Consider the following 16,858-nt stretch of genomic DNA (forward strand, 5'->3'; position numbering starts at 1 on the left):
GATAAGATGAGTCATGGGACTGGTCTGACTACCTTCTAATAATTCTGTGAGGATGGTTTAGTATATCTTTCTTTAAATGGAACTTTAGCTGAAATTCTAAGATAGCAGGAAAAGAAACATTTAATGCTCTGTTAGTTGATTATGGATCTATCAAACATTTTTACATCAATGTCTCAGCATGTAAAATGGGGATCATACATACTTCCTATTAAAATTTTTTTTTGTTTTTTTAAAATACCTGCCCATTAGATAAAATTAATCTATTTTCCTGGCCCACGTAATTAAATGGACTAGAGATGGATGAACTGTGTCTTTCAGTAAAGCCAGTTTCAACTAAGAAAATTCATATAATTGATTTCAACTGGGAAAAAACTTAAAACATGAGCTGCTTTTCACAGATATTTTATATACATAGTCAACTGCATAGTTTTTAACAGATTGCTTTCTTATTCTGTAACTAGGTGTAATTTACTCTAACTGGTACATACCAGAGTGTTCTCTGAGAAAGTTATGATAATATTAACTAGTATTTCCACAGCATTTTACATCTGAAGAATGAAGAGAGTTTTCACTCAACATCTTACAGTGCAGTGAGGTATCTGGTTTGGTGTTTGGACTTGAGCTCAGGTCCTCCACACCATGGTCCCTCCTCAGGGATGGGGTGGTAGGTCAGGGGTGTGGGGGGACCACCCTCTCATCTAGGATGCCTCAGGGGGACCCACCTCTAAACACTGACCACAGCAAGATAGCACTAGACTCATAGTCTTATGTACAATGTTGGCCCATATTGTCCATTCCATAACAAAATAAAATGTAGATACCATGGGACTTTGAACACAGAAGGCTCCCAATAAATATGTTTGAATACCCTTCAGGAACAAATACCACTGGTTGACAATACTGTACTAGTTTTCAGAGTCACACAGAATAGAAATAAATTGATTCTGGAAAGTTCCCTCTGAATTTGTCCCTGAGATAATAGTACTTTTGAAGGAGAAACATTTTCTAATAATTTCTTCAAAATGAAAAAAAAAAAAAAAAAACCCAAACACTCTACTATCAAAAGACCTTGCCTGAATCATAGCATACTTCATCTCAGTTTCCCTGCTAATGTTACACAAATTCGTGAGCTCTGATCTGGGGAGGGAAGAGGGGTAATCAGATGGAATGTTACATAATTAGGGTTATTCACTGAATGTAATACGATGCTCAGACAGGAAAGCATTCCAGGGGGATCATGTAATTGCTAAAGGTGAAGGGCCATTGAGCAAGCTTGTATCCTCTCTTATCTTCCCCTGGGGTGGGGGTAGATGGGAGGAATGCAGGGGACAAAGAAGAAGTCATTTTTATTTCCTCCTTGATCATGTAAGGCAGGAAATTTGAGTGCCTCAGGTAAAGGTATTTTTTAAAAATAGTGGTCCTCACTCTGGATTACTGCCTGTGATTAATCCATATTGTACCCATTCCCAAAGAACAAGAGAAGGTGCAATAGAAAACTTTAGATCAGGGTATGGTAAACTTTTTCTTTAAGGATCCAGATAATAAATATTTTACACTTTCCTATTTACTCTTTGCCACTGTAGCACAAAAACAGCTGTAAATAATACGTAAACAAGTGAGCATGGTTGTGTTCCCATATAACTTCATTAGCAATGAAATTTGAATTTCGTATAATTTTCATGGGTCATGAAATATTATTCTTCTTTTGATTTTTTCAACCATTTAAAAATGTAAAACCTATTCTTAGTTTGCAGATGCTCCAAAAACAGATGGCCCACTGGACATGGCACATGCCGTTTTCTGACCCCTACTGTAGAAGTGGGAACACAAAGCACAAACCAGTACAGGTCTACAGTTACTCCACCTGATATCAGTATTAAAATTCATTTTCTGATGTATTTCAGTATCTTTATTAAGGGAACAAAAAGAGGAACTTATATTTATTGAGCACTAACTATATATACCATGCATTAAGCTAGGCACTTTACCTGAGTAACTTAGGTTAATTTTTACATACCTTATAACACTACAAGGTAGGTATATTCATTCCCATTTAAAGATGGAAAAACTGAGACTAAGTAGAGCTAATGGTAACGTGTTCAATGGTCACAAAGCCTTGAGTGCCAGACAGAAACCAGTTCTGATTGGCTCCATAGCAACCCTACTGAGAACCACTACATACCTTCTAATATTACAATCTGCCTCCAAGCTGGGTAACTAATAAAGAGTAATGCTAAGTAGTTAGTTGCTCATCTCTTGGAATTGCCAAGCTATTAAAGGGTTAATGGTTCAACTTATGTCTTGCAATAGGCCAACATTCTTTACATGGCAATATTAATAGCATATGTTCATTTTCCTGCTGGTACATTTGTGAAATTACCATACAAAATTATGAGCAGAATGGTAATCATTTCTTAAATGGAAAAATTTTTTTGAGAGGAGTTTTTTCCTGCCTTTCTGGGAGCTGTACTGGCTTCCATTTTAACAGCTGGCCAATTATGAATTAGTATAAATACAGTTTCATCTGTCTCAGCTTAAGACTTATTATAGGAAATTGCAGAGATAGGAATATGATGAATATGGGGATGGAGTGGACTCGACTCTCTTTCTATTGAAATGACTCCTCAATGGCACTGACAGTTCTGGAAAACATGATTACACTGTATCACTTGAGAAATCTCTTTAGCTTCTAGATTTAGGAGAGTGACTCAAGGAAGTAGTTGAAAAGTCAGCCAGAATTTGACAGAATAGATCAATGATCATTATTTGCTGAGTTTGTGTATTTTTGTCTCACAGTTTCCTGACCCTCTTGGGCCAAATTCCAGGAGATATGGTAAATACTAGGAAGTTCGGAATTGAGCTCATAGACAAACTCCTGCCTATTGCAAAATAGATGCTCTTCAGACCTAAGACAAGAAAGTACTGGCAAGTTTGAAACAGAAAACCTTCTAGATAATTTAAGTGTTTACAGCTACAAAGTACCAAATCTACAGAACACTGTAGAGAGGAGGAATTTAAATTCCCTACAATAACATTACATAAATAAAAAATACATACTAACATTCATTTTGAAGAAAACATATAAATAAAAAGATTTATTAAACCCAAAGAATGGTTGTATCTGTGTGTGTGTCTGTGTTTGCACATGAGTGAAAATGGAATGGGATACAAGGATAAAAAGAAAAACGGAGCTGGAGGAATCAGGCTCCCTGACTTCAGACTATACTACAAAGCTACAGTAATCAAGACAGTATGATACTGGCACAAAAACAGAAATATAGATCAATGGAACAGAATAGAAAGCCCAGAGATAAACCCACGCACATATGGTCACCTTATCTTTGATAAAGGAGGCAAGAATATACAATGGAGAAAAGACAGCCTCTTCAATAAGTGGTGCTGGGAAAACTGGACAGCTACAGGTAAAAGAATGAAATTAGAACACTCCCTAACACCATACACAAAAATAAACTCAAAATGGATTAAAGACATAAATGTAAGGCCAGACGCTATCAAACTCTTAGAGGAAAACATAAGCAGAACACTCTATGACATAAATCACAGCAAGATCCTTTTTGACCCACCTCCTAGAGAAATGGAAATAAAAACAAAAAGAAACAAATGGGACCTAATGAAACTTAAAAGCTTTTGCACAGCAAAGGAAACTGTAAACAAGATGAAAAGACAACCCACAGAATGGGAGAAAATATTTGCAAATGAAGCCACTGACAAAGGATTAATCTCCAAAATTTACAAGCAGCTCATGCAGCTCAATATCAAAAACACAAACACCCCAATCCAAAAATGGGCAGAAGACCTAAATAGACATTTCTCCAAAGAAGATATACAGATTGCCAACAAACACATGAAAGAATGCTCAACATCATTAATCATTAGAGAAATGCAAATCAAAACTACAATGAGATATCATCTCACACCAGTCAGAATGGCCATCATCAAAAAATCTACAAACAATAAATGCTATAGAGGGTGTGGAGAAAAGGGAACCCTCTTGAACTGTTGGTGGGAGTGTAAATTGATACAGCCACTATGGAGAACAGTATGGAGGTTCCTTAAAAAACTAAAAATAGAACTACCATGCGACCCAGCAATCCCACTACTGGGCATATACCCTGAGAAAACCGTAATTCAAAAACAGTCATGTACCACAATGTTCATTGCAGCTCTATTTACAATAGCCAGGACATGGAAGCAACCTAAGTGTCCATTGACAGATGAATGGATAAAGAAGGTGTGGCATGTATATACAATGGAATATTACTCAGCCATAAAAAGAAATGAAACTGAGTTATTTGTAGTGAGGTGGATGGACCTAGAGTCTGTCATACAGAGTGAAGTAAGTCAGAAAGAGAAAAATAAATACCGTATGCTAACACATATATATGGAATCTTAAACAAACAAACAAACAAACAAAAATGGTCATGAAGAACCTAGGGGCAGGATGGGAATAAAGACTCAGACCTACTAGAGAATGGATTAAGGACACAGGGAGGGGGAAGAGTAAGCTGGGACAAAGTGAGAGAGTGGCATAGACATATATACACTACCAAATGTAAAACCAATAGCTAGTGGGAAGCAGTTGCATAGCACAGGGAGATAGCTCAGTGCTTTGTGACCACCTAGAGGGGTGGGATAGGGAGGGTGAGAGGGAGGGAGACACAGAGGGAAGAGATATGGGGATATATGTATATGTATAGCTGATTCACCTTGTTATAAAGCAGAAACTAACACACCATTGTAAAGCAATTATACTCCAATAAAGATGTTAATAAATAAATAAATAAATAAATAAATAAATAAAAAGGAATAAGAGTGTGAGAGTGTGACTAACTCAATCTGCTCTTGAGGATACTCACTGGGAAAAAAAGGGAATTAGATCTTCCTAGAATCATGTCAGTTGAAGGGCATGTTTTTGCTGACAAAAAGAAGGTACCTATTAATATTTCATTAAGACCTAATACAAGCATGCACCACTTGATTGACAGATCCTAATACTTGGAAAAGGGAATATTGGCCCGTACAAATTGTTCCCAAAGGAAAACTTGTGCCTTTCCTTTCTTGCAGTGTTAGAGTATTTATTATTATCATGGATTTTGGCAGCATGCAGAAATCAGTGTTCTTTAAAAATCCAGTCTCCACAAAAGAGCTTAAATGTCTATAAGCAAATAATAATACTTTCAGTTGTTAAGGAGTTTTAGTTTTCAAAGCACCTTCACCCATTTCAGCTTATTTGAGTAGCACAAATATCCCATGAGCTAAGAAAGTTAGTATTATTCCCATTTATAAATGAGGTTATTGAGGTTCAAATAAGTTAAAAAACATGCTCAAGACTCTTGGACGATGAATAAGTGGCAGGCGTGATCTAGAATTCCCTTGCAAATGTATTCCTTCATTTATATTCTCTCATAGTGAAAAGCACAGCCACGTATATAGTTCCCCAAAACTGAGCCTGGCGTCTGCTGCTCTAATGCTTTTCTTCTAGATCTTTGGATGATTTGCTCTTCACCACACTCAGATCTCTGATCACATGTTATCTCCTCAGAGCAGTCTCTCGTGACCATCCTGTCAAGATTATTGCCTCCCATCACGCTTTATCCCATAATGCTCCTTCATCTCCATCACCTACTCACCTAAGTCTGTATTATTCATTTGATTATTTGCTCTCCCACTAGAATATGACTCCAGGAGAGGAGAGAGTTAGTCTTTTTTGTATACCATTATATCACTTCTTGGAACAGTTTTTGATCTATAATAGGCATACATTAAATATTGTTGAGAATGAAAAGATGAACCTTAGATTCCTCTCTTTCCTTTATTTCTCTCATCCAGTAGGTCACCAATTCTTGTAAATTATACGAGAATCTGTTCTCTTTCCATCCTTACTTTCACTGGTTCAGTTCAAACCCCCATCATTTCTTTTCTAAACTTTTGCCATATCTTCCCAATTGGTCTCCCTCTTTTCAACTTGCCTTTCCCCAATCCATTCTCCACTTTGCTGCTAGGGTAATCTGTCAAAAACACAAATTTTATCACTCTTCTGTCTAAAGTATTCAATGGCTTCCTGTAGCCGTCAGGTTAAAATTCCAACTTTTTATCATGGTATGCAGGTCTCTTCATGTTTGGCTTATCCAGTCTCATCTTTCCCAACTCTTCCTCTCTGTTCCAATCATATTGAACCACTTACAGTTTCTAGAATTCACCATCTTCTTTTTCACTTCTCTGCCTTTATAAATGTCATTTCTTTAATGTGACTATTTATCAACTCTACTCTCCTGCAACTGCTTTACCTGGTTAACTCTTACCAGTTCTTCAAAACTCAGTATGCATGACACTCCTTTTCAGGAAGCCTACTCCAATTTTTATCCACACCCCAATCCTACCTTAAGATGCTCTGAGAACTCTCTTCTGCTCTCATACAACTCTCTTAAATCGATATCATGATACTTATCACCCTCTCTGGGAATCTATTTCCTTTCTCCCTCATTAGAGCAAAGACCTAGTCTTATGCATCTTTAAATTTCCAACACCCAATACAGTGCATTAAACAGAGTAACTAACCAATAAGTATTTGCTAAAAAAAAAAAAAAAAAGTGAATATTCAGCCTCCTGCTCTAGAGCTTCTTCTGGAGTCATCTATGTAGTTTTGTTCAAATTATAGGACTATCAGAAAGAGAATGTTGAATATACAAAAACTCAACAAGCTTAGTGTCTTGGAAAGACACATCCTTAAACATAATTAAAATGCAATAAGTACAAAGACTGAAGCATGAAAAGGATACCTAACCCAGTTGGGGAAGAGGTTGCTGGGAGAGGTCAGGAAAATTTCCTAGAGTTGGTATCACTTGATCCTTAAAGGATTTATGGGGTCAGTTATACCTCAAAAAACTGGAAAAAATTTTTAAAATAAAAAACTTCCCTCTTTTCAAAAAAAAAAAAAAACCCACAGGATTATGGAGGTTGAGGTAGAGAAGAACTAAGAGGAAGAGTGGAGATAGTATTGCAGGCACTGAACATGTACAAAGTCCCAACATGCAGTATACAGGGAGCAGCAAGAAGTTCAGAGTAACAGGAACCTAAGTACAAGGTAGTAAAGAGCAGTGAAGTGGATGAAGTGGAGAGGTTAACAGGAACCAGATATGGGAGTGCTGTGGCAGGTGATGGAGAAATGTGAAAGATATTGAGATGGTTGGATATTATCCTTACAAGAATAGTTTGGAAGAGTATTGGGACAAGAGGGTAGTTGGAGAGAAGAGCCTAGGACAATAGAGATACAGAATATAAAATAGATTCAACAAGAATTTTTAAGGCAATATAGACAAATTGGTGACTGATGATTTTTAGGGATTAAGGGAAAAAGGAGTCCTGTGGGGTTGCTAAATTTCTGCCTAGATGATTTGATGCATCATGGTGCCACCAAGAAAAATTTTAAATTCTATAAAAGGCATAGATTAAAAAGTGGGGGAAGTGAAGTGAAATTTAAGGGGCTATGAAATATCCAGGTGGACATAGTGAGTAGGTATACATAAGTCCAACATTCAAGATAGCTTGGTTTTCATTAGTACACAGGTATTAATATGTTGGAGAAGAGGAACATAACCCAAGAATTGAGTAGAAAGTGACAATTAAGGTTGGCTAAGGACAAAACTCTGGAGAATACCACCGCAAAAAGAGCAGACACAAAAAGAGGAATCACAAGGGAAAAGGTCAAACAGTAAGATACGGGGAGAAAACTCTGGCTTCCCAAAAGCCAAGAGAATAGAGTTTTAGGATGGGTGAGATCAGTAATGCTGAATACTCCTAGTTTAATTTCCTTTGGTCTGACAATGTAGACATCATTGGCCAGTTTGAGAGTCTTTTCCGTCGAGTAGTAGCCGGGAGGCTATATGAGAGAGGATTTTAGAGGGAATGAGTAATGTCAAGATAGTGGGGATAGTGAATGCAGAGTACCCTTTCCAGAAGAGGTGTAGTATGATAGATCAAAGGACACTAAAGGTCAAGAAAAGCGTTACTCAGATCACAAGAGACTTGAGCATTTTAGGTTGAAAATGAGAGAGTGGGAGAAACTGCGATAGCAAGATCCTGGAGAAGAAGTTAAGTGCAGGGTCACCAATGGAAGGTGTGATACCAACCTCTGAAACAAAAAGAAAAGATTTAAGGCTGGGTGTGGATATAGAAAATTCTGAAAAGATCTGGGGTGTTGGGGAATTACTCCTGAGGCCACAGGGAGTTTTTTTTTTTTTTTGATCATATGGAAGGACAGGACATCGGTGGAGGGTGAAAGGAGTTGAAGTTTGGAATAGTCACTGAGAGGAATAAGAGGGGGTTAATCAAAGGTATGTAAAAGGCTTGGGAGACTGGGCTAAGGGCTCTGCTGAGCAAAAGGGTTGGGATTTTGCTGATCGATACATTGGACAGATAGGAGTATAAATCAAAGAAGAATGCTGGTGAGATATGAACTCAGATGATTAACTTGGGATCCAGGAGGGTAGGAAGAGAAGAAAGTCAAGGAAAGGGTTGATAAAATTCAATCTACTGAGAGATAAAGGTATCAGAGACCTCAGCAACATCACTGGGTCAGTATAGTGCGAGTTGGAGTGTTATAAAGCTGATATGGTAAGACGTGGAGGTCTGAGAGAAGGATTCTGGAACTTAGCGCCTGTCAATATTGTGCAGATCAATTTTTGATTTCTATTTTGTAATGTTAGATGGACAATAGGCAACTAAACATACCAATGTAAAGACAGTCTTTAAGAAGGAAAAAAAAAGCCACTTCATTCATCCAAAAGCCAACTAGGCACATTTATTGTGTTTGCTTTAAACTTTTTTGTGTAATGAAATCAGTGGCAAGTTACTTTACATAGTCCCCTATATAAGACTTCTTATTCTTATCTCTATGGGCTGCTGGAGGACCATTATTTATCACTTCCCTTTCTGAACTCCTATTATGCCTATAATCCTAAACCAGCCAACTGGCCTTTAACTTGCTCTTCTTTGCAATGCAAATTATCCTAAGTAGTAGTGTGCTGATAAATGTTTAACATTCATCGAGCTGGGGGCAGGGAAGTAGAGATGGGAGTGTGCCATTGGTTTACAACATTTGCTGTTTTCCATGGTATAAATATTTCTCTCATGGCTGATTTCAAACCAGCAAAGGGACATCTCTGAACGTGGAGTTAGGAAAAGATACACAGTTGCACACCATTACATAGTACTTCTGTGTTCTTCAGGACCTAAAACCCTCAAGAACATAGGTAATAGTAAAATGTAGTAAAATAAATAAGAAGTAATAAGTTTTGAGTATTTATTGCCTTTGTTTTCAATATAATTGAATTGTGAGTTTATTTTAATCATGGCAGAGTTTAACAATAAGTAGGCCAAATTCCTGACATGAGCTGGCTGCACCATACTGCTGACTTTATGTCTATATTTCTTGTCTTCCCACTTCGATTTTAAGCATTTTAAGGCAGGGGTCATGACTTAAACATATTTGTATTGTCCACAGTTCTTAACACATTCTGACTTAGTAAATATTTGTTGAATAATTGATACAGTTCTGGATTAAAGGCTGAACTACATGACCTTATACAGCTTTCTGGTTGCCATATAAACTGTTAGAATTACCCCGGTAAGTGTACCGGTAATACTTGTTCTGTGGAAATCATGGTTGTAGGTTTGTATATCTTGCAAATAAAAATCCTTTCTCTGGATGTTGAAGTAGAATATATTTTTTCTATACCACCACGAGGACATATTATATTTGTATATGTTTTCACAATGTTTCTTTATGATTAAGAATGTATCATGAATTGCCAACATAGTATAAAATCAAATTGGAAATAAGGTGGCATCTAGTTCTTAATTAAATGTTTCAGAAATGTATTCCTTTAAAATGCCAGAGTGTAATCACTAGCCAGTTAATTATGTTACAAAAACATAGAAATGATATTTGTGGTGTCAGATCTGGTGTCAAGAAATGAAATTGTTTTTAAGGTACTGAAGAAAGTTTTAAAATCATCTCTCACTGTAATATGTTTTACACCAAGATAAACATTTTCACCTTTTTCTAGGTAAGGAGAAATATGTGTTTTTCCTGAAGACTACAACTTTCAAGAAAACTTAAGGTAGTCAGTCATCTGACTGACTGTGATATTCTCGTCTTTCATTAAATTTCTAATTCTGTTATTCCATTGCTTAAATTAAAAGCCTTGGAATTTAAAGAAATTCTAGCTCTGTATGTGCAAAGGCTACCTTTTGTTTTCCATTTTTTTGTGAGTTTCACTAAAACTTCAAGAGGACCTAGGGGGTATCTATCACTTGTGTTTTGTTAGGGGGTCATATTTGTCTCTCCACCATTTTTCCCAGGACTTTTTAAAGTTGTACCCTAAATGCAAAGAGAAAAAGAAAGCAAGACTGTCTCATTTCAACTCACTGATTCTTTAAAGAGAAAAACTGAAATTCAGAAGAAAATGATTACAATTGAGAAAGTAAGTTTTAAGAATGGAATTGAATCACTAAGTAAGTGTTTTGCAGTTTTAAGTTTTTACCCATAGTGTTTTGTTGTATTTTATCTCATTTTTTCAGTTTTGACATATAATCGTAAGATGTTGAAACTGTATAACATGATTTGATATATATACACATTGTGAAAGGATTCCCCTGAGTTAATCAACACATTCATCATCTCACATGTTTACTTTTTTTTTTTTTTTGGTGTGAACATTTACATTCTACTTTCTTAGCAAATTTCAATTATACAATACAGTGTTAATTATAGTCACCAAGTTTTACATTAGATCCTCAGACATTTTGTAGGTTTTATAAAAACCTATATGAAAGTTACCAAACTTTTATGAACCTTCCTCTATGGAAAGGGAACCCTTTCCCTGGTGATGACTGTTCTACACTTTGTTTCTATGAGTTCTACTTTTTTTTGGATTTCACATATAAGTGATACCATGCAGTATTTGTCTTTCTCTGTCTGGTTTATTTCACTTAGCATAATGCCCTCCAGTTTCATCCAGGTTGTTGCAAATGGTAAGTTTTCCTTCTTTTTCTAAAGCATACATATTCCATTGTATGTGGGTGTTTGTATATATACATTTTCTTAACCCATAGTATTTTTGATAGATTTATGCTCATTCTTAAAACAAAGTTTAAAGAAGACCTTTCACTTCTTGTTGCAACAAGTCAGATTCTTATTTGTGGCTCAGTGCATTTTTTTAACAGACAATTTTTTTAAAGGAGTTTTAGGTTCACAGAAAAATTGAGTGGAAATTACAGAGATTTTCCATATGCTCCTGCCCTCCCACATATGCATAGCTTCCCCCATTATCTACATCTCTTACCAGAGTGGGACATTTGTTAGAATTGATGAACCTACACATTGACACATAATAATTGCACAAAGTCCACAGTTTACATTAGGGTTCACCCTCGGTGCTGTACATTCTGTGGGTTTGGACAAATGTATAACGATGTGTGTCCACCATTATAGTATCATACAGAGTATTTTCAAGGCCCTAAAAATCCTCTGCGCCCTGCCTATTCAACCCTCCCTCCCCCTGCATCCCAGCAATCACTGATTTTTAATTGCCTATCCACAGTTTTGCCTTTTTCAGAATGTCATATAGTTAGAATCATGCAGTATGTAACCTTTTCAGATTGGCTTCTTTTACTTCGTAATATGCATTTAAGGTTCCTCCATGTCTTTTCATGGATAGCTTATTTATTTTTAGTGCTTTTAGTGCTTTTTAGTGCTGGATCATATGGCAAGAGTATGTTCAGTTTTGTGAGAAACTGCCAAACTGTCTTCCAAGGTGGCTGTACCCATTTTGCTTTCCCACCAGCACTGAATGAGAGTTCCTATTGTTCCACATTCTTGCCAGCATTTGAGGTTGTCAGTGTTTTGGATTTTGGACATTCTAGTAGGTGTGTAATGATATCTCATTGTGATTTTAGTTTCCACTTCTCTAATGATGTAGAATGTGAAACGTCTTTTCATATACTTATTGCCATCTGTATACCTTCTTTGGTGATTTGTCTGCTCAGATCTTTTGCCCATTTTTTAATCAGGTTTTTGTCTTAGTGTTGAGTTTTAAGAGTTCTTTGTATATTTTGGATGACTGCCCTTTATCAGATATGTGTTTTGCAAATATTTTCTCCTAGTCTATGGCTTGTCTTCTTAATCTCTTGACAGTGCCTTTTTCAGAGCAGAGTTTTTAATTTGAACGAAGTCCAGTTTATCAATGATTTCTCTCATGGAGTGGTATCTTAAAAGTCATTGCCAAACCCAATGTCATCTAGATTTTCTTCCAGGAGTTTTACAGCTTTGCATTTTATCTTTGTGTCTATGATCCATTTTGAGTTGTTTTCCTGTAACTGGTATAATGTCTGTGTCTAGATTGAGAGTTTTTATCAGGAATGGGTGCTGGATTTTGTCAAGTGCTTTTTCTGCATCTGTTGATGTGATCATGTGATTTCCTTCTTCTTTAGCCTTCCCTAACCCCAGAGAGTTCCCTTGTGCCAACTTGGGGTCCTTGCTCCCATCACCAGCCCCAGGCATCCACTAATCTACTTTCTATTTCTATAAACTTTTCTTTTCTGGGCATTTCCTACAAATGGGATTATTCAATATGCAGTCTTCTGTCACTTAGCATAATGTTTTTGAGGTTTATCCATGCTGTAGAATGTATCTTTCTTAAAAAAATACAACAGCTGTTTTATAGTTACTATATACTTGTATACCCTTGCTATATATCAGTATAACTATTAATAAATATTTAACTAGGTAGAAAATAAGACTATACACTATTCAAACTCATCTGTCTATAAGAAAGCCATTTTGTGTATTTATTACACATGGAACATGAAGGTTGTTCTACAGATACTCACAGGCTATTGGCTAGTCAATTGACCTGTAAGAATGATTTTTAAAGTATAAAGTTTTACCAATAGAACTATATTTGGAAAATATAGTTATAGCTACACCAATATTGATTTACTTTAATAGAATATAGCAATAAAAAACAAATGAGCAAAACTGCTTCTAGGAGGACACATCATGTTCAGATTTGCATGAGTAACTTCAACTTCCTCCTGAAAATCTAATTAATCTTGTTGAACAAATGGAATACTTAACATCTGATATGTCTAAAAACCAGTTTAAAAGCTCCAAGGCTGCCATCGGTTTCAGGAAAACACCTGAAAGTCACAGAATGTTTATGTATATAAACAACTGTACTTACAAATTATCCTCAAGTCTCTTCAAGGATTCCAAAACTAATGAATGAACACTGTCTAAGGAGCAGGATCCAAAGCAATTTAGGGCTGAAATATATCTAATTTTCATAACCCAGTCATTATGTAGCTTCCTTTTAACGCTGAGAATTACAAGAAAAAAAGGGGGTTATGTTAGACTCACAAACACATCATGTTGAGTTTCTATTTGGTATTTCACTTTTACTTTAACCAAATCGCAGCTCTGAGCTGTGGTAAAGCCTGCATGTGTAACACTATCCTATGCATTATACTTTCAATTGTTTAACTATATGATCGTCATCATATTTTAAATGAAAACATAAAAGTTTATCATCAGATTTTGAGCTATAGATTCAGAATTAGAGGAATAATCTAGAAGAACCCCAGTCCAATATTGACATGATCATCCTTACCCTACTGAAAAAATTCTTATCATGCAAATGGAGGACTGTGGTTTATATTGTTTTTTATCTTGTATGAGTCAATTCATTTCCATATTTCCCATGAATACATTCAAAACTGAAGAACTAGGAAGTTTATAATCCCAGATCACTGGTAAAGCTGAGGCTAGGACAGCCTTCAAAGTCTTTGTCAAAAGCTTGCTCCTCAGTACACAGGACATTTGAGGGAGAGGTTTAGCACTAGAGTCCAAAACTGCCATAAAATTCTTCTTGTCTTAACCTGGAAGAAGCCATCTTCATGGTATTTTATTTACTCATATTTTATAGTGTATTTGTTTCCTCATCCACAAACACTTATTGAGCACTTATTGTATCCCAGGTACCAAGGACATAAAGATGATTAAGGTAAAATCCTTATCACCAAGTTCCTTAGATTGTAGTTGAGAAATAGACATATTTATAACTCAAGGCAGGAAAGTTCAACAATATTGGATTAAACAGAGTGGGAGTTGGGGGAGATTTCTTTTTTCCATGCCAGATTGTGTTAAATTTTGAACTCTGGATACTGGCTACTTCTTTCTTTAATTTCTACAATGTTTTGCTTCAACACTCAGCTTATATATATATATACACTTTTTAGTCTCAAATAATTTGTCATGTATATAATGATCAGCTGCATGATTAAATCATCTACAAAAGAACCAGTATGAATTAGCATTCATTTAACTGTACTCACATTCCTCAAATTCCTCAGATTCCCCCAATCTCATTTCTAACATATCTGTCTAATGGAAGCAGAGATGGAAAACAGGCCATGGAATTTTCTGACAGGTGACACACATCTCAGTAAAGAGAAGATTCATGTCTCAGCATCTATTCTAAGAGCCTATCATAATTGGAATAAAGTGCTTGATAGTAAATAGAGCAGCACATCACATACTGGGAAACTCCCCCATCAGAGTCTAATACTTTGGCGGAACTAAGTAATACTGCTAATATATGAAGGATGGAAAATGGAGCCAGATAATTATTGTGTCATTCTTAGGGTTCCAGCAATGGGCTAGTCTTAATTCCATTGTAACAATAGATGTAATGAACTTTTAATTACATATTCTATCTCTGGAATAAAATATTTGCTATATTAATAACAAAATATAATACTGTATTTTTCAAAGTTTTCTTCTTATTCTAAAAGGAAAATTTTGTTTGTACAAAATTTAGAAAGTAGAAAACCATAAAGAAGAAAAGAAAAATCACTTCTCTGAAGTTCCAAAGAGAATCATTGTTAACATTTTGGGATATTTACATTCAATATTTTTCTTTCTAAGTAGAAATATGCAGACTTACAAATGGACACATATACATAAATAAAACTGGATTCAATGTACATAAAAAAATAAAAAGTTTTTTACTTAATATTATATTATGAACATTTTCCATATTATTAAATATCTTTCAAAATATAATTTAATGGAGATGCATGGCATTCCCTAATATGGTTATACTATGATTTACTGAATGCCCTTAATGCCTTAAATATTTTTTAGGACTCTGACAAAAATGCAATTTACATATAAATATATTACACATGTATGGACATATTTATAAACTATGTAATTATATTTATAGAATTTATATTATATCACACATTTATATAATACCTGAATTATTTATTTAAATGATTACTTATTTAAATTAATCATTCCCCTATTGTTGTACACTAGATATTTTATTATTAGAAATAATGCTGTGATAATCATACTTATATTTTTAAACACATGGAGATCACAGGTCTCAATGTATAAATGTTTATTAAGGCACCTGATGCATCTGCCCAAATTGCTTTCCAGAAAGAGCTTCAACTCGTACTTTCACCACCAGCAGTATGCGAGAATATCCATCTCACAGCATCATACCCATTTTTAATCTGTTCTAATTTTATGTGAGAAGTTGTATATGATTATAAGTTGTACTTCTTTGATTAATAAAAAGGTTGTATTTAGTATAAAATTTGTATTTCTGCTAATAAAACTAATATATGCCTTACTCTAAAAACTTCAAAAACACTACAATTATAAAGCAGACAATAGAAATCACCCATAACCTCATCAGTTGGAAACTGTTGTTAGCATTCTTGCCTGATGATCAGTTTGAAATGTTTATTGACTGCTGTGTGGGCATGTGTGTGAATTATCTGTTCATCGTCTTTGTCAGTTTTTATCTTGAGAAATTATTGTTTTTTAATTGAATTCTAAAACCTATAAAGATTATTAACCCACTGTCTGTCATATTTGTTTATATATTTATCTCAGTTTGTTATTTACTTTCAAAATGTTATCTTTGATGTGTATAGTCAAATCTATCAAACTTTTTCTTGGAGTTCTGTATCCATTGCTTTTATGTTTAGAATCATCTTCCATATTTAAGTACTAGTAAACAGCCATGTATGTTTTTTACATTTTTTTCATGATTTAATTTTTCACTGAACTCTTTAATTCATTCAAGTACCTATAGATTTTCATTGTCAGTAGCATTTAAAATAGGAATTTCAGTTGTTAATTTTCCTGTCTGTCTTCCCTATTATACTGGAAGTTCCTTGAGGTAAAAACCATTTCTTTTTCAGCTTTGTATTTAAAATCTCTACCATAGGGTCTGGCATATTATTTTCACTACATAAATACTTGAACAATGTCTATATTAAAACAATTGGACTATTCCCGTAATACCCTTACCTTTTAAAGTTCTTTGAGTCTAACACCTGATTTTGTAATTTTTTTTTGGATTTTGCCTGCTTGAGTCCAAAGTCATCACTATTTACTGTGAATTTGTTCACAAAACCACCATCGTCCCCCAAGAGGATGTCATCTCGGCAGAGCTGGTCAGGCAGAGACACTACACACACACAGAGGAGGCAATGATCCATAGGTTTTATGACAAAATAGTTTTCCTAGAAACAGAAGAACACTTTTAATAAGTTATTGTGTTGCTCTAAATATCTAAATATTAAATTTAAATATTGCTCTTATTATTTGATAAGATTTTACTTTCTGATGTTTCTCATTTTAGATATTCCCACTGTTAAAGGAACTTGAAAAAAACAAAGTTAACTAAGTAGAAGTTAACGAATTAACTTCTCACTGTGAGCCCAACATTGTGTTTTTGGGTGTTTTGTAGGGAA

General features: G+C 35.1%; 1 protein-coding gene and 2 long non-coding RNA genes across 4 annotated transcripts in view; 1 reads left to right on the top strand and 2 right to left on the bottom strand.

The window, feature by feature from the left end:
• LOC309605570 overlaps positions 1 to 15,959 on the top strand; it is a 162,691-nt gene extending 146,732 nt beyond the window's left edge. Inside the window, exons 7-9 of one of the 2 annotated variants that reach the window (XR_014231415.1) lie at positions 10,090 to 10,506; positions 11,019 to 11,056; positions 15,531 to 15,959. This is a non-coding gene — a long non-coding RNA (uncharacterized lncRNA). The remainder of the gene's footprint in view (positions 1 to 10,089; positions 10,507 to 11,018; positions 11,057 to 15,530) is intronic. The other variant, XR_014231416.1, reaches the window with a different exon arrangement.
• The window catches only part of LOC309605589, a 582,281-nt gene that overhangs the window by 382,501 nt on the left and 182,922 nt on the right, over positions 1 to 16,858 (bottom strand). The gene's annotated exons all lie outside the window — the stretch shown is intronic.
• WDR64 (WD repeat domain 64) overlaps positions 1 to 16,858 on the bottom strand; it is a gene marked incomplete at its 3' end in the record, with an annotated part of 155,301 nt that overhangs the window by 104,953 nt on the left and 33,490 nt on the right. Inside the window, exons 7-8 of the mRNA XM_082341618.1 lie at positions 16,413 to 16,627; positions 13,267 to 13,401 (exon numbers count right to left, since the gene is read on the bottom strand). Of these exons, the coding sequence (XP_082197744.1) occupies positions 13,267 to 13,401; positions 16,413 to 16,627 (350 nt within the window). The remainder of the gene's footprint in view (positions 1 to 13,266; positions 13,402 to 16,412; positions 16,628 to 16,858) is intronic.

Source organism: Balaenoptera borealis, assembly GCF_965194805.1.
Source record: "Balaenoptera borealis genome assembly, chromosome: 1".
Taxonomy (NCBI): Eukaryota; Metazoa; Chordata; class Mammalia; order Artiodactyla; family Balaenopteridae; genus Balaenoptera; species Balaenoptera borealis.